Source organism: Acomys minous (assembly GCF_964271855.1).
Source record: "Acomys minous genome assembly, chromosome: 10".
Lineage (NCBI taxonomy): Eukaryota > Metazoa > Chordata > Mammalia > Rodentia > Muridae > Acomys > Acomys minous.
Window position 1 is genome coordinate 94,208,423 of NC_140491.1, and position 23,290 is coordinate 94,231,712.

At 41.3% G+C, this 23,290-nt stretch overlaps 1 protein-coding gene across 1 annotated transcript in view; it reads right to left on the reverse strand.

Moving 5' to 3' along the window:
• Positions 1 to 23,290, reverse strand: part of CCDC148 (coiled-coil domain containing 148) — a 281,360-nt gene that overhangs the window by 8,248 nt on the left and 249,822 nt on the right. Inside the window, exons 17-18 of the mRNA XM_084799663.1 lie at positions 22,745 to 22,885; positions 16,149 to 17,477 (exon numbers count right to left, since the gene is read on the reverse strand). Coding sequence (XP_084655789.1) covers positions 17,331 to 17,477; positions 22,745 to 22,885 — 288 coding nt within the window. The 3' untranslated portion in view covers positions 16,149 to 17,330. The remainder of the gene's footprint in view (positions 1 to 16,148; positions 17,478 to 22,744; positions 22,886 to 23,290) is intronic.

The following is a 23,290-nucleotide window of genomic DNA, read 5'->3' on the forward strand; positions in this document are numbered from 1 at the left end:
AAATTAGCTGGAAGAAACCTTAAAAGAACAATGCCCCACTTCCTTTAATGGGGGTCAGGTAGGTTTTTGGCTGCTTCCTTGAGCTATAGAGGGTTATTATCAATGGGAGTTGGTTACAAGTTATTATTGGTCTTATTTAGAGAGAAAACAAGGTTAGACTCAGTGATATCTCTCTTTTCCCTTAACTTACATTCTTAGGTTTGGAGATAGAGGTTGAAAAAAAAGAAGAAGGAATATAGAAATATATAGAGAGATAGAACAAAAAGTAGATTAGTAAATCTACTGTTCAACTTAATGCCTCAGTTGACACTTACAGGTTATCTTTTATTCACTCGTATAGAATTTTAAATATAGATGCAAAATAAGCTTAATTCTCGATACAATAATATAGAATTCAAATGTAAGTTTATTCTTCACACACCTTATATACGTGTGTGTGTGTGTGTGTGTATTTCTACTCTAATATGAGGTATTGTACTCATATAACTCAATTATATTACAAGGTTTACTCCCAATTCTTTGAAAGTACTATTGCAGGCTGTTTGGGATAAATAAGTTATATAAGTTAATTGTTAGTTGATCAAATTATGGTCATGTCAATTACTAGTCTACTTTTATCACAATAATATACAGCTTAAGTGTGACAGATAGATATGACTCTATAGCATGATAGGGTAGGATAGTTAGATAAGGTCCTCAAAAACCTCAGAGACATGTACAATATGGCATTTTAAAATGTTTTTATTATTTTAAAGATTCACTGACAATGAGACAGGTTAACTTCTGGCAACATCCAGCCTACCTCAAAGAGGATGATGAACGTCAAAGAACCTCCTTATGGAGATGGCTTCAAATGTGGCAAACAAGCCACTGGGCAAAATGTCCTCAGTTTTACCACAGACAGTATTCTGCCTTAAAAAGGGCAAGCTTGGATACAGGCAGAGTCAACAGCCAAACTCTGCTGAGACAGGGTAAACAAGTCCTCAATAGTTCCTGCTTCACAAATATGTCTGTCAGATATACTGGGCCAGGAGGTTGAAGAAAATGCTTCAACATTACAGCGAGTTTTGGGTGACTATTCAGGTAGCAAACTGTCTCTGTCATCTTCTCATTTGGAAAGCTACTAACCTGCACTTCCGGCATACTCAAGTAATCAACTTTATTCCTTCTCAAGTCTCTGATGGAATTGAAGATCAGGTAGCTTAGTTTTGCAATGAAGCTTAGTTGTTTAGGGGTTAAGATGTTTTTAGGTCTAGATAGATGTTTTAAGTTGCTAATGACAAGATGTGATGGAGATTGATTTACATTCAGAATTTTAGATGCACCAAGATAGGAAAGATGTTTTCTTCAAGGCTGTCAAATACAAATAGCCAAAACAGTAAGAATGTAACATTTATATAATTCTTGATTGTGTCATGGTTCTTCTTGCTATAGGTAGTTTATTGTTTATGTGTAATAACATAAATGTATATGTAAAAAATAAAAAATGTTTAATTAGTAAAAAAAAATAAAGTGAAAAAAATTTTTTCAACTTCCTGAGCACTATGGGGAGCATCTCCTTCCTTTCCACTTTTGGAAAGTTGTTTTGAGAAACAGTTTAGTGCCACTCAAGCTGCCAAAAACTTTCAATTCTAGCAGAAGATGACATTAAGCTATTCAAAATCTCTTATGGAAAAGTAGGCTGTTGTAACCTGCTTTGCTTGCTTAAACTCTATAGCACTTAGGTTGAGACCTACTTTAGTTGCTAGCATAACTGTGGCTCCTCTATTAAGGCTTTTAGCACACCAGAAGTCATTTTACTCCTGAATCTTTATTTTGAACTATAAGGGAAAGTTAACTTCAAGCTGTCAGTCCCTACCTGTCTGAAACCAAGAAGGGTCAATGCTTGCTGCCTAGAATAAAACTAAAACAATAGGTGATAGATACATGTTCTGCTTGGGTTAAAGATTATGTGTGTTCTATTGGTTTTAAGATGGCAACATTCTGCTGTGTTCCTTACTCCCAGAAAGCTGGAAAGGCGCTCCCCCCCCACCCACCGAGAGATCCCTTAGCCTAAATCCCAGCCAATCAGCTTAAAATGCTTTGTCTAGTTACCTGAATACATTGTCCTCAGAACAAAATAGATTCTTCCTGTGTTTAACTAAACACAAGATACACTCAGGGCCTTAAGACTGTCCAACAGCATCTTCTTTGCTACAGACATCTGTCTTAGATGTGGCATGTGCTCTTTCTGTGACTTGGCATTCAGACTCTGTTATTGCTGGAGATGATAGGAAAACTATAAGGCAGCCCAAGAACATCCCACTTTCTAACTCCTGTCCGCTGGTTTCTTGTTCCTTTTCTTGACTGAGGGCTTAACTTTGTTAAATTCTGTCTATGGAAAGCTCTTGGATTAAAGGTGTGTGCTAGGGCTGGCTGAACCACATCTTAATCACCTGTTTACAATAAACAGAAAATTCTTATGTTAAAGGTGTGTGTTAGGGCTCCAGTTGTCTGTGTGCTGGGAGTTCATTGTCAAAGAAACTGAGGCAGCTTGGGTGGGACTGCACTGTTTCTCAAAACAACTTTAAAAGTGTGTCAGGGATGGAGCTGCATCCCATAGTTCTCAGGAAGTTGGAATGTATTTTAGGAAAGAAGGATCACAATAATTGAATGGTCCTCAGAGGTTAGGAGATCCCTCCGATATTGTAGAATGCCCAAAATCGAATGGCCAACATAAATGTTTGGAAGCAGCCTGTAACTTCCGTGCTGGGGGATACTCACTCTTTTCCTGGATGTAATAGGCATAGTGCTCATGGGAGCACACACACACACACACACACACACACACACACACACACACACACACAGACCTTAACCACAGTAAACAAAAGACAGGTTTTTACAGTTCATAGTCTCAGGGATCACAATGTGTTGAAAGATCCTGCAATATGTCAGTATTAATTTCTATTTTTAAAAAATCTCCCAAGGCCACACCACTTCATGCCCCCTTCCTGTATAATAAGATGTCAATAAAACAATTTATTATTGCATTGTTCTTTCTTCTGTGGGATATTTATTGAACACATAGACATGGGTGCTTTGTTTAAATATCATTGATGTTGCCTGAATTCCATAAATGTAAGGACTCCTCAACAAATGCTTTCTGGACAGAAGTCAAAATGAACAGACTATTGGCAGTAATATCAACATTCCAAAATACAGAGTAGGTTGATAAAGTTCTCAGCCAAAGTGGGCCACATATTGACATTTAGGCCAGCCTAGAGCACAGAGTAAAACATTATCTTAAAAAACAAACTAAAATCCAGCCCCTAGATTGAGAGAAATTGCTCACAGGTGAAGAGCATGTGTTGCTTTTTCAGAGGATCAAAGTCTGCTTTCCACACTCATATGTCAGGTAGTCCTCAACTTGAAGTCAGGCTTCAGGTAACAGGCCCACTTCTTCTGATACGTGTGGGTCCCCACCTTCCCACTCACAAACCCATACAATACACACATGTGTACACCTAATATTGAAATTAAAATCTTCAACTTCCACAAAATGGAAACAGAAGAAACTTTGCAAAAAGCCTTTTATGAAGCCACAGTCATCCTGATACATTTACCATACAAAGATTTAACAAAGAAAGAGAATTTCAGACCAATTTCCCTCATGAATATTGATGCAAAAATACTCAATAGAATACTCACAAACCAAATCCAAGTACATGTCAAATATATCATCCACCATGATCAAATCAGCTTCATCCCATGGATGTAGGGATGATTTAACATATGAAAATCCATCAATATAAGCCACCTTATAAACACTCTGAAAGAAGAAAAATCACATGGTCATCTCATTAGAGGCAGAAAAAGCCTTTGAAAAATCCAACAGCCCATCCTAATAAAATTCTTAGCGAGATCAGCTATACAAGGGACATACCTAAACATAATAAAGGCAATTTACAGAAAGCTGAGAGCCAAAATCAAGAGAAACTCAAGTTCCACTAAAATGGGGAATAGGACAAGGCTATCCACTGTTTCCATATCCCTTCAATATAAAACTTGAAGTTATAGGCAGGTCAATAAGACAAGTAGTAATGGAGATACAACTTGGGGGAAAAAAGAAGTCAAAGTGTCACCATTTGTAAATGATATGATAGTTTACATAAGCAACCTCAAAAATTCAAGGAACTCCTACAACTGATAAACACTTTCAGTGAAGTGATGAAGTTGCTCAATACAAGATTAAATAAAAAATTCAACTTCCTATATATAAATGACTAATGAGATGAGAAAGAAGTAAGGGAAATAATACCCTTGACAATAGCCACAAATAATATGAAATATCTTAGGATAATTCTAACCAAACAAGTGAAAGACCTATATAACAGAAATTTCAGGTCAGGTCTTTGAGGAAGAAATAGAAGAAGATATCAGAAAATGGAAAGATCTCCCATGCTCAGGGACTGGTAGGATTAACATACTAAAAATGGCATCCTACCAAAAGCAATCTACAGATTCAATGCAATTCTCACCAAAATTCCCACAGTTCTTTACAGACCTTGAAAGAATACTCAACTTCATATGAAAAACAAAACAAAACAAAACAACAACAACAAAAACTAAAGTAGCTAAAACAATCCTATACAATAAAATAACTTCTGGAGGTATCACCATCCCTGATTTCAAGCTGTACTACAGAGCTATAGTAATAAAATCTCCATGCTATTAATATAAAAACAAACATGTTCATCAATTAAATCAAATTGAAGACCCAGAGGTAAATCCACACACCCATGAACACCTGCTTTTTGACAAAGAAGCCAGAAATATACAATGGAAAAAAAAAAAAAAGAAAGCAATTTCAACAAATGGTGCTGGTCCAACTGGATATTCGCATGTAAAAGAATACAAATAGATCCAAATCCTGAATAGAAGAACATCAACATCTCAGCCTCTAAGATCAACAATTCATAAGTGGGCCTTCATAAAACTGAAAAAGTTTCTAAGGCAAAGGGTACCATCAATAGGAAAAAATGGCAGCCCACAAAATGGGAAAAGAATTTCCCCAACTCCACATCTGACAGAGGGCTGATATCCAAAATATATAAAGAACTCAAGATACTAAACATCAACAAAATGTAAGTAACCCAGTGATAAAATGGGGCACAGACCTAAGCAGAGCATTCTCAACAGATGAATTTCAAATGACTGAGAAACACTTTTTTAAAAAAAGGTCACCATCCTTAGCCATCAGGGAAATGCAAGTCAAAAGGACCTTCCTTCTCATACCTGTCAGATGGCTAAGATCAATAATACAAGTGGCAGCTCACGTTGTTGAAGATGTGGAGCAAGTGGAACAGCCCTCCACTGCTGTGGGAGTACAGACTTGTTCATCTACTTTGGATGTCACATGGTGGTTTCTCAGAAAATTAGGAATTGTTCTACCTCAAGGCTCAGCTATACTACTGTACCAGCTCTATCACTCCTGGGCATGCACACTCCTGATCATCCCTAAGGATGCTCTATCACACACCAAGGACATTTGCTCAACTATTTTCATAGAAAATACTTATTCATAAATAGCCAAAAGCTGGAAACAACCTAGATGCCCCTCAACCAAAGAATAGATAAAGAAAATATGGTAAATTTATACAATTAGGATTATCCAGCTGTTAAAAACAGTGACGTCATGAAATTTACAGGGAAAAAAAATGGATGGAACTAGAAAAAAAAATCATTCTGAGTGAGATAACAGACCCAGAAAGGCACACACGGTGTGTACTCACTTTTAAGTGGCTATTGGCTGGAAAGTAAAAGACAGTCATGCTGCAGACCACAGACCCAGAGAGGCTAAGTAACAAGGAGGGTTTAAGGAGTGATGCAAGGATCTTCTTAGGAAGGAGAAATAGAATAAACTTCACAGGTGACCTGATAAGGGGTGGAGTTGGGAACAGGAGGGATCAGGTGTTGGGTGGGGAATAACTGAAACAAGGGGGTGTGAATTTCTAGGCCAAGGTAGAAACCTAGCACAATAGAAACTTCATGGAATCTATGAGCGTATCCCTAGCAAAGCCTCCTACACTGGCCATCTTTTGTAACCACGCGAGGGCTCAAATGCAGGGATTAGAACACCAACCCATCACTTGTACTCTCTTGGTGATGCTTGTGTCTGCTATGCTTGCAGACAGGAACCTAGCGGAGTGGTCCTCTGAGAGACTCCACCCAACAGTCACTTAAACAGATACTGAGACTGATAGCCAAACATTGGGCAACGCTTAGGAAGTCTAATGGAAACCTTGGAGGACCTGGAGGGGGCAGAAGCCCCACAAGAAGACCACTAGAGCCTACTGATCACGGCCCAGAGAGGCCTGCTGAGACTGCAGCACCAACCAAGGACCATGCATGGACTGGACCTAGACCACTTACAAAGCTGTAGCTGATGGGCAGCTCAGGCTTCACTTGGGTCCTTTAGTAAGGGGAGCCTCAGCTCTCTGTGATATGGACTCTCTTGCGAGATTTTTCGACTGCTTGGCGGGACTGCCTTGCCACACCACAGGGGAAGAGGACACACTCAGTCCTGATGAGTTGGGGTAGATGGGAAGGGTGGCTCCTCTTTTCTGAGGAATAGAGGAGGGGGAGGGGGAAGGTGAGAAGGGATGGGGCTACAACGAGGATGTAAAGCAAGTGAAGGAATCAATCAATCAATCAATCAATCAATTTTTAGAAAGAACACCAACCCAGCCACAAAACCTTTGACTGACAGATTGCCCTGCCTGCAGAGTGTTCTGGGACTGGAGCCCAGAAGAATCGTCATCAAAGAGACTTGAGAGACTTCATCCAGCAACTGATGGGAGCAGTGGAATCCCACAGCTAAGCATTAGATAGAACTCCAGGAATCCTGTGGAGGAGGAAGGGGAGGACTGATTGGAGGAGCCAGTGATGTTAGGGACACCATGGGAACACTGAGAGTACAAGAACACAAGAACAGGTCTCACAGCATCAAGTGAGCAGCACTCACACGGAGGCTCGCAGAGATCACGGACCCTGTAAGAATAAGACCTAGGTCCTCTACACATATGTTATGGCCGATTAGCTTGATGTTCTTGTAGGAATCCTAATAGTGGGAACAGGGGCTGTCCTGGACTCTTCAGCCCACTTGTAGGACTTCTTTCCTCCTACTGGGTTGCCTTGTCCAGCCTTGATGTGATGGTATGTGCCTACTCTTACTGTGTTTAGTTGATGTCCCTGGGATCCCTGCTCTTTTCTGAGGGGGAGGGGACAGAGGAGGGTGGGTCCTGGGGAAGGAAGAGGTCTGGGAGAGAGACTGGAAGGGCAAGGAGGGGAAACTGTGGTTGGGATTAATATATGAGAAAAGAATTTTTAAAAATTAAAATTACACTCACACCAAAGGAAAAAAAAATACAACAAATAACAAGTTCTGACAGAGTCCCCAGGAAACGGATGTAGGGTGGAAGAAGGGCTACCTGAAAGTAGTCTGCTACAGACTGCTGTGAGTAAGACAGGTGAGGTAGTGAGGCAGTGATGGAAGACAGGGAAGAGAGGGAAAACCTGAGTCACAGCCTGGTTTGATGACTGGGGATCCTCGGTAGAAAGCATTCTAGATATGGGAGCTGACAACAAAGAACGGGGCTGGGCTACAAGAGAAAGCTAAGAAGGTCCACAAGCATAAGCCAAGCTGGCTTCACAGGCTCTGGTGGAGTCCCCAAGCAACTGAGGCAGAATAAAAGTAAAAAATTCAAAACAAAAAATTAAGATTCCCCTCCCCAACCAAATGGGCATTTTAAAGATGCTATTTCCGGTTAAAAATAAAACATTTTAAAAAAATGAATGAACAAACAAAAAAACTAACATTAAAACTACATTAAAACAAAAACCTACATTAAAAGTGTTGTAAGCCATCAAATATGGGATTTCCTCTTAGATATAAAAGACAATATATTTTGGAACAAAGAAAAAATTCATAATTAAATTGATGCAGAAATGGCATTTGACAAAATGCAATGTCGTTTCATTATTCATAAAATACAAAATAAGATTAGAAAGACACTTCTACAACATAATAAAGGTTGTACGTGAAAAACTTCCCACTAGCCTCATCCTCAGTGGTGAGGGACCAAAGGTTCTAGCTAGCTGTAAGAGCAGGGATGAGCAATGTGCTCACTCTTGATTTTCCTCTTCTGACTGTTCACTCTTAGTATAGAAACAGAGTTGAGTTTTGCATATTGATTCCGTGTCTTGGCACTTCCCTGAATTCATCTACTATTTATGATGAGGTGGATTTTTGTGGGATCACTGAATTCATTTATTGTTTGTGATGAGGTAATTTTTTTCCTTGTGGAATCACATCTTTGTAATTTCTTCAAGTAGGAACCACTTAATTTATTCTATCTGGACTTAAATGCCTTTGTTTCTGTTTCATGCTTAATTACCGTGCCTAGAAAATCAAGGGAGGAATGAAGGTACGTTTGGTTAGTGGTTACAAAGTTCCAAGATGAAATGACAAACAGTTGTAGAGAGGGATCGCAGTGCTGTTCGAGTGATAATGTGAAGAAACCAGATACCACTCAACTGTACACTTACAATTAGATAATACAGTAATCTTTCTGTTGCATATATTTACCACAAATAAAAAGTTAATGTCATAAAAGGCAAAACTACAGAGATGGACCAGATTAAAGGAGCTTCAAAAGCCAACAATGAAAATCAATGGCCAGTTTCTGACTGGGTCCTGATGTGAGGAGAGATGCTACAAAGGTTGATGATGGATAGGAGAACAAAACTGAAACATATAGACTTGATTGGGAGTTATTATAGCAGTGATACATATATTTCACTATGCCGCTGTATTTGGCTGCATTCTTACCCTATGTACCCTTACATAGACAGATAGAACAGATAACTTACTCTCAAACTGTAGGGAAAAAAGTGTATGAATGTGTGTGTGTGTGTGTGTGTGTGTGTGTGTGTGTGTGTGAGAGAGAGAGAGAGAGAGAGAGAGAGAGAGAGAGAGAGAGAGAGAGAGAGAGAATGTTTGTGTATGTCTGCGTATGTATGTATGTGCATGTGTGAGCATATGTGTATGTGTGTCTACACATGGATATAGTAAGGAAACAAAAATGATAAATCCTCTTGAATATGAAGCAGTGTATGACTCTTAGTTAAAGGTATGGCTTCTTAGATTTTAGCTTTTTTGTGGAGTGAAACTGTTTCCAAGCAAGAAGTCGCTTAAACTCCAGTAAACATCAAGAAATGAGATCAAAGGACTGAGGAGACAAAGGGAAAATTGATCAGAATAGCACAGTAAGAAGCCCCCAGGGGGAAAACCAAAATATTTTAATTAAACAACAAATACTAAAGAAGTATAATTTATAAACAATCCCTGGAATAAATTTGACTCTGTGTCATAAGAGGGAACTGGTTTTGCTGACTATAGCCACCTGAGTGACTGGCATCAGCAAAATTCCAGCTACCATTACATCACGAGGAAGGCAGGGAAGTGCTTTGTGCAGTCAGGCAAAAAGATGAAGTAAATCGTCAGGGAAAGAAAACCATTTGCAACCAGCCTCCTGACATTTAGGCTAAGGGAAGAAAATGTAAATATGGCATTTATTCTTGGGGAGAAAAAAAACCACTTGCAGCTATAAAGGCCTCCAACACAACGCGATCAACACACTCCAAATCCAGTTTCCATGCGCAGCTTCTAAGGAATTGTCCCTAAAACAAGATACAGACCGCATCAAAAAGACGAGTGGAAAGCTAACACAGAGCCCCCTGACACCAGCAAAACATGCTGACTTACAAAACGAGATAAAGTAGAGTTTCAGCCCTAGGTAGGTTCACTATTGCTGTTCTGTTTAGTGGCCAGGTTGTCAAAATTGCCTTCCAAATAGCTACGCTTACAGCCACAGCCTTGGGCTGCTCTCAGTCAGAGAAGCTTCCTTTTACAGAGGTCAGTGATCAACGCTGAGATCCAGAACTGGTCCCAGTGTTGAGAATAAGCGACTGAGTGACTGTGAGTGTTTGGCTCAAATGGGACACCCTGTCACCCTCTGTACCCAAAGCTCATGGAACAGTGAGTGACGTAGAAGAAGTGGAAAGATTACTAGAGCTGGAGGGTATGGGGAGGCTACTGTGGCATGCTGTCTCTGTTCGTGGCATAGCCATTGTGCTCAGGAACGTAAAATTGCTGTGTGACCTTCATAAGATCAAGTCAGCCAAAACTCTAGCATGAGTGGAAGAGTATCTCTTGACTCCCCAGCCCTAACTGAGAACTGGAAGTCAAAGGAGAATCACTCTTTTTTTTGGGGGGGGGGGGGAGATTGTGGCCAATGATAGGTTGTTCCACAAGATGGCCCCACACTCACACACATAGTCAACATTAATTGGACTTAGTGAGTGGTTTGGGTTTTTTGGGGGGGGTGGGGAGAGGGTTGGTTTTGGGTTTTTTGGTTTTTCAAGACAGGGTTTCTCTGTGTAGCCTTGGCTGTCCTGGATTTTGTAGAGAGTCATTTTAAAATAATTGTTAGCTGTATTTTATGTGTATGGATATTTTGCTTGTATGTATATCTGTGTACCACTTGTGTGCCTGGTGGCTTCAAATGCCAGAAAAGGGAATGAGAGCCCACGGAACTGGAGTTACAGACAGTTGTGAACTGCCATCTAGGTGCTAGGAATCAAATCTGGGTCCTATGGAAATGCAGCAAGTTTTGAGACAGCTCTTCAGACCCTTGGCAGGCTGTTTAGTAAAAAGAGAGGACATGAAGTTGGAAGGAGTGTATGGGGTTAGGAAATCTGGAGGTGGAGCTAGAAAGGGAAACGGTTATATATGACCATGTGCCATTGTATTTACAAAAGAATTTGCAAAGAAAACATTTTAGGGAAAAAATTAGGAGCTAATGAAAAGTGTATAGTATTTACATAACTTCTGACAACAAAAATATAATGGATTTATAACAAGAAAGAGTGTGATGTACATAGCTAAAGAATTTATTGTTGCTTTGTCATGTTGGTGTTTTTCCTTCACTATTATGTGCATAAGGTGTGGGATAATACAGTGAGTAATGATCTCATATTTTGACTTCTTGTCAAGGAGCACTAGAATCCTCCATAAGGAGAAAAGAAAATACAAATGAAAGTGGAAGACATGAAGTTAAAACCCCAAGGAATCCAAATGTGAAATAACAGAATGGATTAATATATATGATCTTTACTAACAGGCTTGTTTTGTGGATATACACACATGCACATGAATGTATATTTTAGTAATACTCATAGAAAGTACCTAGAATAGATCAACCCAGTAGCAATATAAAACCTTAGGGATCCAAACTGTAGTACTGACATACTATTTCCTACCAATGGGACTCTGAGCTTGTTAGAGAAAAACCAGCTCAGAAGAGAAAGTGTAGAGGAGTCTGGCTTGTTCTATTATGTCAGATGACAAATGTGACAGACTTTGAAAGATGGTGGCGAAGTATCTTCAAATTCACATAACCCTTCTACAAGGGAGGCCAGCCATCAGGGATAAGGAATCTTTGCATCTGGGAGGGCGCTATGACTGCTTTGAGGAGTGCAGAGACAGTAGGCCAATTCCAGCAGCACTTCACAGACTCCCGAGCTTTAACATGCTCGCTTCTGTTTCTTTTTGGAACCCAGCTCACGCGGAGAGCATGTGTATCTGGTCCAGTGTCTCGCTCAGATGAGCACCTGGCCAACATAGTATCTTCTGCCAGCGGTGTCAGCGAGTCTTCTTGACCATCTAGTCAATTGAGTAGCAATTGACTGCGTCACGTCAGACACCCAGTGGCAGGAAGAAAATGACCCTGAGATCCTGTCTCCTAAGCCCAGAATCTGTGACTGACTTACACTGCAAACGACATCACGATTACCAGTCATCTGACCTTAAAGTAGGGAGACTGTCCTCACTGGGAGTTCACAGTCATTGCAAGAATCCTTACTGATGAAAGAGAGGCAGAAGGAGATTGTAAGGTGATGGGATGTGAAAACTATACCTGTCCCCTCTGGCTTGAGACAAATGAACCAAAGATCATGAGCAGGTTTGGAAGCTCAAAAAGAAAGATTCTGCCCTGAGCCCCAGGGAGCAGCACTGGCCTGGTCACAGCTTGATTTTAGATTACAGATCCAATTTCTGATGGCAAATATCCAAAACCATGATTACAATGTATTGCATGAGCCTCTAACTTTATGGTAATTTGCTATAAGAGTGACAAGGGATGGATACAGCCTCTGGAGTGTGTAACAAATCAAATCACGGGCGACAAAAGGTGAAAATCAACTAGTTTTGAGCACAGCTTTTTGACCAGAGCAATAGAACCTGCAACAGTGTGGAGTATTGAATCTGTGAGATTGTTTAGTCAGAACTCCTGAGCCACTGGGCAAGAGGGGATAATTGGAATATGATAAAGAATGACTCTTCCATAGATTATGAGACCAAACATATTAAAATGCCTGACCATGAAGATCTAAGACAATCAATCATCTTTGGAAGTTGTCAGAAAACCAATTCCTTATTTTTTTTTTTAAATGTTAAGAAGCAAACAGTTTGGATTCTTCTCTTACACCACCAAATACGAGAAGAAGTAAAAGCTTTCCTTCATCTGTGGTTCTTAGCAATGAAGGAAGAAGGCTTGGTTCTACTGGAGGATGTGTTATATTAGAGGATGTGTCCCCACATGCTTTCTGCTGTTGTGACCAAAAGCATCTTGGGAGGGAGAGCGTTAGTTTCCTCTTACAGGACATAGTCCATCATTCAGGAACTCAAAGTTTCTACAGAAACCACCGAGGAGTGCCACGTACTGCTCCCCTTAGCCTGTTCAGCTACCTTTCTCACACAGACAGGGTCCCACACATCATCCACAGTGGGTGGGGCCTTCTGCATCAGCTAGCAATCAATAAAATGCCCCGCAGACACGCCCACAGGAAGGACAGTCTGACGGAGGCAGTTTCTCAGTTCCGAGGTTCCCTCTTCTCCTGTCTTGTTTCATTTTAGGCTGACAGAAACTAAACACTGCAGTACCTTAGTCATGTGGTTCTTAATTAATGGCTCTAAGCACAGAGAGCTAGCAGTAGTGAAAATTTCCAAAAACGTCCAGGTACTTAACCAACTAATGGGTGGGGCAGAATCTGAAGGCAGAGGAAGTGGTGTTGGAGGGAAAAATAAAGAAGAATCAAAATATTATCTGATAAAGCTAGACTCAGGTAACAGATACAAAGGACGGAAGTGGGGGAGGGGTTAGGGGCAGGAGGGACAAAGTCTGCTAGAGGGAGGGCTACATATGCATGTTTGTTCCTCAGTAAATAAATTCCAAAGGGTGAAGAAGCAAAGAAGATAAGGACTGTACATTAAAAGACACCCCAAAATGATGAAAAGTAAGCCTGTAAGGTTTAAGGATGTCCCCTTGGGTGACCACAATAAAGAGAAACAGGCCTAAAGGGTACAGTCCTGGAATAATCCCAGACGTAGAGCTAGACAGAGATGGGGGAGTTAGCAGAGGAAATTGAGACGCAGCCAAAGTAGCGGGAAGTAAAACAGGTGAAGCAACAGGAACCAGGAGAAACACATGTTCCTAGGTGGACTGATGCCACCTGGACCAAAAGCTGCTACCAACTCAGTGAGGCAGAGATTGAAACTCACCATCTGCCAGCAGGAAGTTCATTGTTGACCTTGCTAAGAACAATGACACCAATGGGAAAACAGGAGAGGTCTCAAGCGTCTACAGGCAACTCTTTAAAGATGGTCCTTGACTGGCAAAAAGTGGCTGGGCAGTTAGAGGACAACATGGCATTGTCAGATGTTGGAGTGACTTTACCTCACATTGAGAAGGTATGTCCCTGTATTTTCAATTGATAATTCTGGGCTGGCAGAGAGCTAAGTGCTGGCAGGATTTTGGTACTGTCATTTCTATGGCGTATCACTGGTTTTCTATTTGTAAATGCTTCTCCTTCTTCACTTGCCCAAAAGATGAAGGCCAGGCAGCCTTCAGTGCCTAAAGGCAACCTAAGAGACAGAGCAGGTGTTGTCTTGCTGTTGATTGGTTCAAACAGGAATGTAGCTTTTTGTGTAATAAAGAGCCAACAGGCCAGACCTGGGCCAGGAAGTACAGGGGCAGGACTTCCGGGCAGAGGCAAAGGCAGAGATGCTGGAGACTGGAAGACTTGAAGAGGTGAGGTCAGGGAGAAGGGGGCGGGAGGGAGACAGAATGGAGCTATAAGCAGACAGTGAGAACTGACTGGGGGAGCCATGATGGTGGAGAAGTCAAGGTTAAGTTAGCTAGCGAGCTGTGAGCCTGCTGAGCGAAAGGCGAACAGCTTTGAACTATAAAGTCTCTGTGTCTTTATTAATTAAGCTGCAAGCAGGATCCATGAAAGTATCAACTTCGGCATAGATTTACTCTAACCCTGGAATTTACTCCAACATATTCTTAAATTCAAGGAAGGCTTAAAGATTTAAGAAAACGAGCAACAACCACAAAAAAATTTTTTGTAGCATATTTTATTGCTTTTCTGCATTGTTTTGCCTCTTGTGTATGTATCCATAAGCAATACAGATTATTTTGGCAGGTTTTTGTTCTTTAGATGAATGAAATATGACACCTCACTCCTTTTGGAAAATATCATGTCCATATCAATAAATTTCCCCCATTTCCTTTGTGATGTGTAATTCCATAAGTAAAAATCTGATAATTTTCATGTCTGCCCAGTTTACTACTGATGAAATGTAGTTTGTTTTCCTTTGTGAGCCCCAGTTTCTGCCTCCCCACACACTGGTGCAGGAGCCTCTCAGTAACACATCAGGAGGAGAGTTGCTGGATCAAAGGGTATAAAACCCCACCTCAGCCAAGGGATGGCTTTCTAATCCACACTAACACACCACACCTCTCTCTCTCTCTCTCTCTCTCTCTCTCTCTCTCTCTCTCTCTCTCTCTCTCTCTCTCTCTCTCTCTCTCTCTCAGTGTCTGATATACCCCTAGCTGGCCTGGGACTGGCTAGAAGGCCTAGACTGTCCTTGAACCTCTGGTCCTCCTGTTTCCACCAAGTGCTCCTCTTATAGGAGTTTTCCATCACACAGCTCTTTTGTGCCCCTTTGGCTTTGAAGACATTGTTCCATGTAGTCCAGGTTTGCCTTCAGCTACACAGCTGAGGGTGACCATCCTGCCTCCACTTTCCATATGCTGGGATCGCACGCCTGTACCAGCACACCCAGTTTTCCTCTTTTTCCATGGCTACTACATTCATTGGCCGTGCATCTGTTGAGTGGGTGCTGGTTGTCCACTGTAGATCTAAATAAGCGTTTTATCTTTTCATGTGTTTATTAATCTTTAGATTCAGATTATTTTCTTTCATTTCACTTAATTTAATGTCCTTGTTTGAAGACACTGACAAATATATATTATTTCATCTTTCTGGACTTATTTCTAGGCCTTAATAATGACAAGAACCTTATCATAAGGCTGTGAGGATGCTCTGGTGTCATATGGAAAGCACATACTGATGCTAAGCATCGTTTGTGGTCAGCGATTAAGCCCTACCATTAATACAATTAAAAAATAAAGAAAACTGTCAGAGGCTGAGTCTGGGCAGAGCCAATGGCTAGACTGCTGGCAAGATCTCAACACAGTTTTCCTTACAACCACAGCATAGAGCATGGTGCTTTTTCTCAGAATGGCGGTGCTACATGCTAACCTGGTGGCCCCAGCAATGAGTCTAACTAGTAAGAGAGTTTAAAAGAGTTACTATTTCAGCAATGTTTGAATGTGCTCCCAGGACTTTGGTGTGGACGTCCAAGTCAATAAGGACTCACAGGCTCAGCAGCACCCACACTGCACTGTTTGCATAGGACGTTTTCTGTTTCAGCAGGTTTTCAAGGGTTTGTGGTCAGAGCCCCATAAAACAACACTTTGACCCCCTAGAAAAAAACCCGAGGACAAATCCATGCCCACTGTTCTCTACCTCTTCCTAAGGACTTGTCCACTCTCCGCTGAGATACTATGATGTCAGGAGCTGCAGCAGGGAAGCATCAGGCTGAATCGTGGAATGTGGAAAAGATCCCTCCCCTATAGAACCTCTTCTATCAGAGACAATGCATTCTGACAAGCTGTACTGATGTTACTCGTACTCACCATGTTGGGCGTGGTCATGAAGAGTCCCAGTCATACTGTTTTCTGCAGTGGTTTCTTCCCCCTCTTCCTGTTCTTCTGTCCTGTCTCACCTCGCCTGCTTTTTCTTGTTTTCCTCTCTCCCCCTGTGTTCAACAAGGTCTCCTGTATTGCAGGCTGGCTGTGATCTTACTAGTTAGCTGAGGATGACCTTGAACTAGTTTGCTTCCTGTCTCCCGGGTGCTAGAATTGTAGGTGTGTGCCAGCACATCCACCTGCTAGGGTGCTGGGACCAAAGTCAAGGCTTTGGGCGCTATAGGCAAGCACTCGGCTGGCAGCTGTGGCTTTCAGAGCATTCTCATGACCACTTGGAGACCACAACCCAACCGTGGCTGGAGGTGGCTAGGAAATACAGGGAATGGCAACAGAGAGAAAAGCGGTTACTCTTCTTCCTACTGTTAGCAACTGGAAGTTTTTAACACCACACTTTCTAGCTGAAAAAAAATTTTTTTCCTTGATGCATTTTTAGAAATAGCAAAAAAATTCATAGGTGAGCTTTATTTGAAATACTCCTTTTCAAGAAAATCATGTAGGCAGTTCTTGGATAATTTGGAACTTTTGATAACATTTATTTCAAGCTTTCCTTCTAAATGACCTCACAACCATGTCTTCCCAGACAAAGCACATTCCTATGACGGAGACACTATGTCTAATGTCTTCTTAAGTCAAATTTGCAAATGGAGATGGTTCAGATAATTGCTTTGCAATAAACACGATGCACCAAACTGATTTCTAAATGTAGAGAAAAGGTGAATGTCCTCCCACAGTAATCAAGAAACAATGGACGTACTAATGATAATGAAGCTTCCAGAAGTAAAAGTCAAATAGTGAGACAACTAGCAGAAATGAATGTAGCTGTGAAATATATAAACCTTGCAAATAGTTATTTTGATATCCTCCTTATAGAAAAAAAGTCCCAAAACAATAGCCTACCAGATGACAACATATATAACAAAGTCTCATAATTTTGGTGAATTTGGTAATAGTACATGTTATTTAAAGAAAAAAACAAATAGTGGATAAACTTGGAAGATAAAAATGGAAAGTTGTTTAACACACACTATAATTTCTATGCCTGGTGCTTTTTAGACATTTGGAAGTGATAATTAACATTATCCATATCCATATAATGTTTGCATGTGCCCTCTAGACCTTGAACACAGTTGATTCTGTGTCCTTCCTTGGAGGCTTCTGAGGCCCAATTTTGGGCAGCATCTCTTTGGCATACAGTGTTTTATGGAGCCCAGCTTCTCGAAGTGCTAACTCAAATCGCAGTCTAGGATCAGAAGTTATCTGTAGGCATAAAATAAAATGTAAATAAACAATAGCTTGTTTAACTGAAGTAAATTTTATCACTTAGTTTCATATTTTCCTAAGTTGCATAATTTTTTAAGGTAGTTGCTTAGATAACAGTAAATCGTGTTAGTCCTGTGACTGCAGAGTTTTTACTAAAAATGTCCAAACTATTTTTGACATTATCATCATCCAACGTATTACTTATTTGCAACATGCGATGTATTCAATATTATATACTATATTAATCAAATACAATATATTAAAATTATTAAACAGAATAACCTTACTTCCAGTATTGTTTTTATTTTTTAATTAATTAATTTATTTATTCACTTTACACCCTGGCCGTAGCCCCCTTCCTCCTTTCTCGTGGTCCCATCCTCTCTTCTTCTTCCTCCATTCCCCTCTCCTACTCCTCAGAAAAAGAGAATCCCTCTCTACACACCCACCCAACTCATCAAGTCACATCAGGACTGAGCACGTCCTCTTTCCCTGTGGCCTGGAAAGGCAGCCCCGCCATGGGGGTGGGGGTGGGGGAGAGTGATAAAAAAGTAGGCAACTGAGTCCAGGTCAGAGACAGCCTACACTCCCCTTACTAGGAAACTCCCATGATGCCTGAGATGCCCATTTGCTACATCTGTGTAAGGGGCTAGGTCCAGTCTACGCATGGTCCTTAGTTGGTGCTTCCCTCTCAGCAAGCCCCTCTGGGCCCTGGTTAGTTGGCTCTATTAAACACCAACCCACCCACAAAAGCTTCAACCCAAAATTTACCTGGCCTTACAAGATGATCAGGGATAAGGATAGAGCAGAGATTGAGGGAAGGTCCAGCCAATGCCTGGCCCAACTTGAGATCCACCCCGTGGGAGAGAGCCAACCCCTAACACCATTAGCAATACTTTGCTACACTTGCAGACAGGAGCCTAGCATTGCTGTCCTCTAAGAGGCTCCACCCAGCAGTGGATTTACACAGATGCTGAGACTCATAGCCAAACATTGGGTGAAGCGTAGGGAGTCTTGTGAGGAAAATGGGGGGATGGATAGAAGGACCTGGAGGTGACAGGAGCTCCACAGAAAGACTTGCAGTACTCTCTTGGGGACGCCCTGGCTCTGCTTTTCCCCTCAGGGTATCCAGATACTACCTAGCTGGATCGAAGGGAATGAAGATTAATGGGTTACACAGAATCTTGGTCAACACTGCATGTGGGAGAAACAGTGTTCTCCAGAGATAGTTTTCAGTGATACAAGTCTCTTTATTGGGGGTGAACAAGAGCTATATAAAGCTCAGGGAGTGGGTAGGGGTCTTGGGGGTGAGTGTACATCATTGACTAGAGCTGAGGTGCTGAGAATGCTTCATTTGCATGAAGAGGAATTCCAGGTGCTTCCTGGCCATGTCCTTATAAGGAGAGGAAGTTTAACCTGAAACCTGGCCACCGGGCAACATGACTACCTCAAGGGTAGAGAGGTGTGTATGTGTGCTGGGACACGCAGGCCTAGAGCGAGGGGGAAGTGGCCCTACTCCTGTCAGTATCAGGACAAGATTTTGAGGTTTTAGACACATCTCAAGCTCGTTGTTGCTCTGGACTGGCTCGCCCTGTCACATGGCTTTCCTGGTCCCACATTATTGGTTATTGATTGCTGGTTAGAATCATATAGGAAAAAAAGCATATAAAATAAATCTACTTTCATAAATAAAATCAACCTCCAGGATATATCTTTAAGCTATAATTTAATAAAAGCATATTTTTAAGTATATGAGTGTGTGTCTGCATGCATGTATAATGTATATGTACCATGCACTGTGTGGTGCTTACAGACACTAGAAGAGGTAGTAGTAATTTAGTTAATGAATCCTCCATAATTAAAAGTCAAATTGTAAAATAACAAGCAGAAAGAATGTAGCTACAGGGTCTATAATTCTTGCAAATGGTATTTACAGGGAAAACAATCTTTAAAATACATCTCACTGAGTGATAGCATACGTCAAAAAAAGTCCCACGGTCTTGGTTAATTTGGTAATACTAACTCTTAGAACTAGAGCTGCGTTGCGAGGTGCTTGATGGATGTTGGGGACCAAATCCAGGCCCTTTGTGAGAGCCCCGGGTTCTCTTAGCTGCTACGTCATCCCTTCAGCCTCTCTGACAGCCACCTCAGCTTTGCTATCATTATGTGTAAATTACGTAAAAACACACGATGACTCCTTAAAAAAAAGATAACCCATGGCTGAATTTCTAGTTCAAACAGAACTGGAGAATGCCCCGTCCATCCCATGCTAAGTAGGAGTAGACGCACAAATAACTCTGTTTCTGTTCTTGTTTGTACTTAATTGAACCCTAATCACCTTCCTGCGGATCTTAAATGCCTACACATTCTTTGTCATGATAAGGGGTGACCACATATGGATTTATACCCAATGAGACATTTTACCGGAAGCTGAAGTACAACGCCCCCCCCCCCAAAGATACAGCCATAAGCTTTTGAAAATAGCTCCTCAATGAGATCCTGAAAGAGTGGAAGTAATAGGAGACGCACAGGTAACTAACCCATGGCTGTGCCCCATGTAGTGAAACATGGGGGCGGGGCTTGCTGCTGAAATGAGGATAAGAAACAACCTTGGTGTCTGCCATAGTCTTCCATAAATCAGAGAGGGAAGAAGAGAGATCTAATCAGACAGGGAGGCCTCACATACAAATGTTGAGGTCAATTTGGCATCAGGGGAGTTTAGGCAGAACACTGTGTGCCATGAGGAACTCTCTGAAAAAAGGACGCCCCGAATGGGGTTTGGATTGCGAAGCCTTGAAGGCTGTGCTGGCTAGGGCCATGGTGTTTGTTTCTGCTTTTAGTATGAAAGTGTGAAGATGGAGCTGATCGTAAAGTCGGAAGAAATTAAGGTAGCAGGGAAGGAAGGGGTCGGGGGAGGGGAAAGCCAGGAGGCTACTGTGACTGCCTAGACAGGAAGTCATAAACACCTAGACTTGTCTGGAGGTACCGAAGAGCCAACTGTCAGGCGCACTCCAAAAGGAAGACGCAGGGGCAGCCACTCAGAAGCAGGGCTGGGGGAGTGATGGCCGACGACTGCTTGAGCCAAGGATCCAGGCTTCTCCTCTCCTGTCCCCATTTGCTCACGACCACTTTCAAGGAGCCCTGCTCCCTCTGTTGCCTCTGTGCCATTTACTCCCAAATTCTTTGCAGGATTTACCTTTTTCTTCAGATCCAGAGCTGTGGAACTTTAATTTTTTTTTCATTATTCAATTTTTGAGTAAAAAGTAAACGAAGAAGAGGGGTTTCTCTGTCCCATAAGCTGGTAATCCATTTTTTTTTTACATTTTATTAATTTATTCATATTACATCTCAATTGTTATCCCATCCCTTGTATCCTCCCATTCCTCCCTTGGTAATCCATTTCTTGAAAGTGTGCTTTAGACCTCCTCATTGTAACCATAGCATGAACAAAACAAATTCTCCTCCCTAGGCTTGGTTTTTCTTCTGTATTCTTATACGGTTAATGGCAGATCCACAAAGTGGCAATAATTTGTTGAATTGCCTGCTGAATACCAGGCAATAGTCTAGGCAGTTGATATTTATTAGTTATAATCCTCACAAGAACTTTGCAAGTAATTATTTTAAATATGAAGAAAACAAACATAAAGATGTTAATAGCTTAGGCAAGAGCACACAGCCAATAAATCACGAGTATGGATTTGAATCCACAATGCCCCAGTGTGGGCCTTTCACAGTGGTACTTGTCTGGCTTAGAGTTATCCTCGCTTTCTTTGTCGCCTCCCTCTCTCCAGTCAGAGCTGTTCATGACTCTTTCACCGCCACTTCTACTCCTCCACCACAACACCCATCCATTTTCCACTCACGATGATACAAGGATAAAATACAAATGCCATTATTTAACCTACCTGCCTTAAAATATCATGTCTGTTCATAGGATAAAGGCTAAGTGTCTGAGTAGAACGGCTTACTACGTATCATAGTTGCGCCCTAGCCTAAGTTTCCACTTATCCTGTGGCCCTGGCGCTGTGGCACAGTGAAGACTTTCAAGGAAGAGCCTCCTGTCAGTCTTTTCTGCCTGGGAAAAACCTGATGGCTTTGTCCAACTCCCTAGGGCTTTTTCTTGCTCTGAGTTTAGTCTGTGTAAGGCCCAGTTGCCTCCCCACTTTGGCAGCTGGTTCTGCAGATACATCCACATGCTCTTTAAGCAACTCTTCTCCCCCTGCATGTCAACCTTTTCCCATTTCAACTGTAAACCATCTTGCATGAATTCAGCAGCAACTGCGTCAAATCTTCAGCTCTGCTCAGTCTCAGAAGCTCCATCTCTCTAGGCATCCAGGCAGACTTAATCCTGCATCCCACAAAGACCTGCCTCACCCTTCACTTTCCTTCCGAATATAATACTTACCTTCCTGACCTAGAGAGCCAACTTCCCCCAGGAAGGATGAGTCTGGTCCATTTAGGGTGGAGCCCAGTGCTACACTCTCACACAGAGCCAGAATACAGCATCTATTTCATAAATATCTGTCTGATTACTAATGAATGAAAAATTCACCTTACTACTTGCTATCAAGCGTGCAGCACACAGAAGAAGTGCTGTGGACTCATTTGGCAAGGGGTTTCCTGAGATTTTGGCTTTTTTTCTCCCTACTTCTGTAATATTCATGAGGTTCTTCTCTTAATTTTGGTGATATCCATTCGCTTATATGTCTTCTTTCCTACCCTCCTCCCGCTAAAAGTTCTTTGAAATCTCCCTTCTAGTCCCAGCCACAACTAACACAGATTCAAAGCTCCTACAAACAGCCTCATTATTCCTCAATGCTGTTTCCACAGAAAATTTTCTATCCCTACCTCTAAGAACATAGCTTGTGATAGCTTTCTTCAATACCGCCTGCCACTCTCATTAGTTGCTTATTTAATGGGACTGATGCCATGAATTTAGAAATAAGCTCTTCATACAACAGAGAAATCTTTGAACCTTAAAGCAATGCCAATGGCCTTTTTTATATCAATAACTTTTAAATAAAACATTATAAATTTTCTCCATTGGTAGACACCATTTTGAACTGTTTTATTTTACGTCACAATTTTGTAATATTTAGATTCATGCAGTAATTATGTATTATCATTTACAAAAGTAAAATATGCTAATATATAAGGTACTTTCATGTAAATATTGAAAGTAAATTGTAACCCAGAGTGCACACTCCAGCAATTCTTCCTACTCTCAGCATGGACATGGCACCAGGACTAATTCCCACAGTTACCTGCTGCTCGTTGTACGTAGTCAATGTGAAGAGCGGCTTTTGAAGAATGAATTCATCTTCACTCTCGGCATCTAGCCTAGCTTTCCACGCCAGTGTGTCTGACATCATTCTAACTGGATCAGATTGAACAACAACAGCAACCTGGCAGAAGAGAAAGCACTGCCACTCAGAAGAGGGTACAAACTATGGGCTTCTGGGTAAGAATATAGATTTGTCTAGTGACCATTGAAGAAATGTTATTAAGTATAAAACGGTGGAGGAAAGATCAAAGGAATATTAAATCCTGGCTAGTCCCAGAGACTTACAAAGGAGTTAAGCCATCTGTCAAACAAAAGATTGGGATATCACAATCATTTCATCATGATTAAATAGTTACAAGTATGATTGATTTCAGATACAAATGTATCTGTGATAAAAGTCAGAGGGAATCTTACACAGAAAACCACCTTGAAAATTACAAAAAGCAATAAAATTCATGGTTCAGTAGCTATCAATCTCTGGGTATAAGTAACAATGTCATGAGGCCTTCCGGTAAAGTCGATTGTG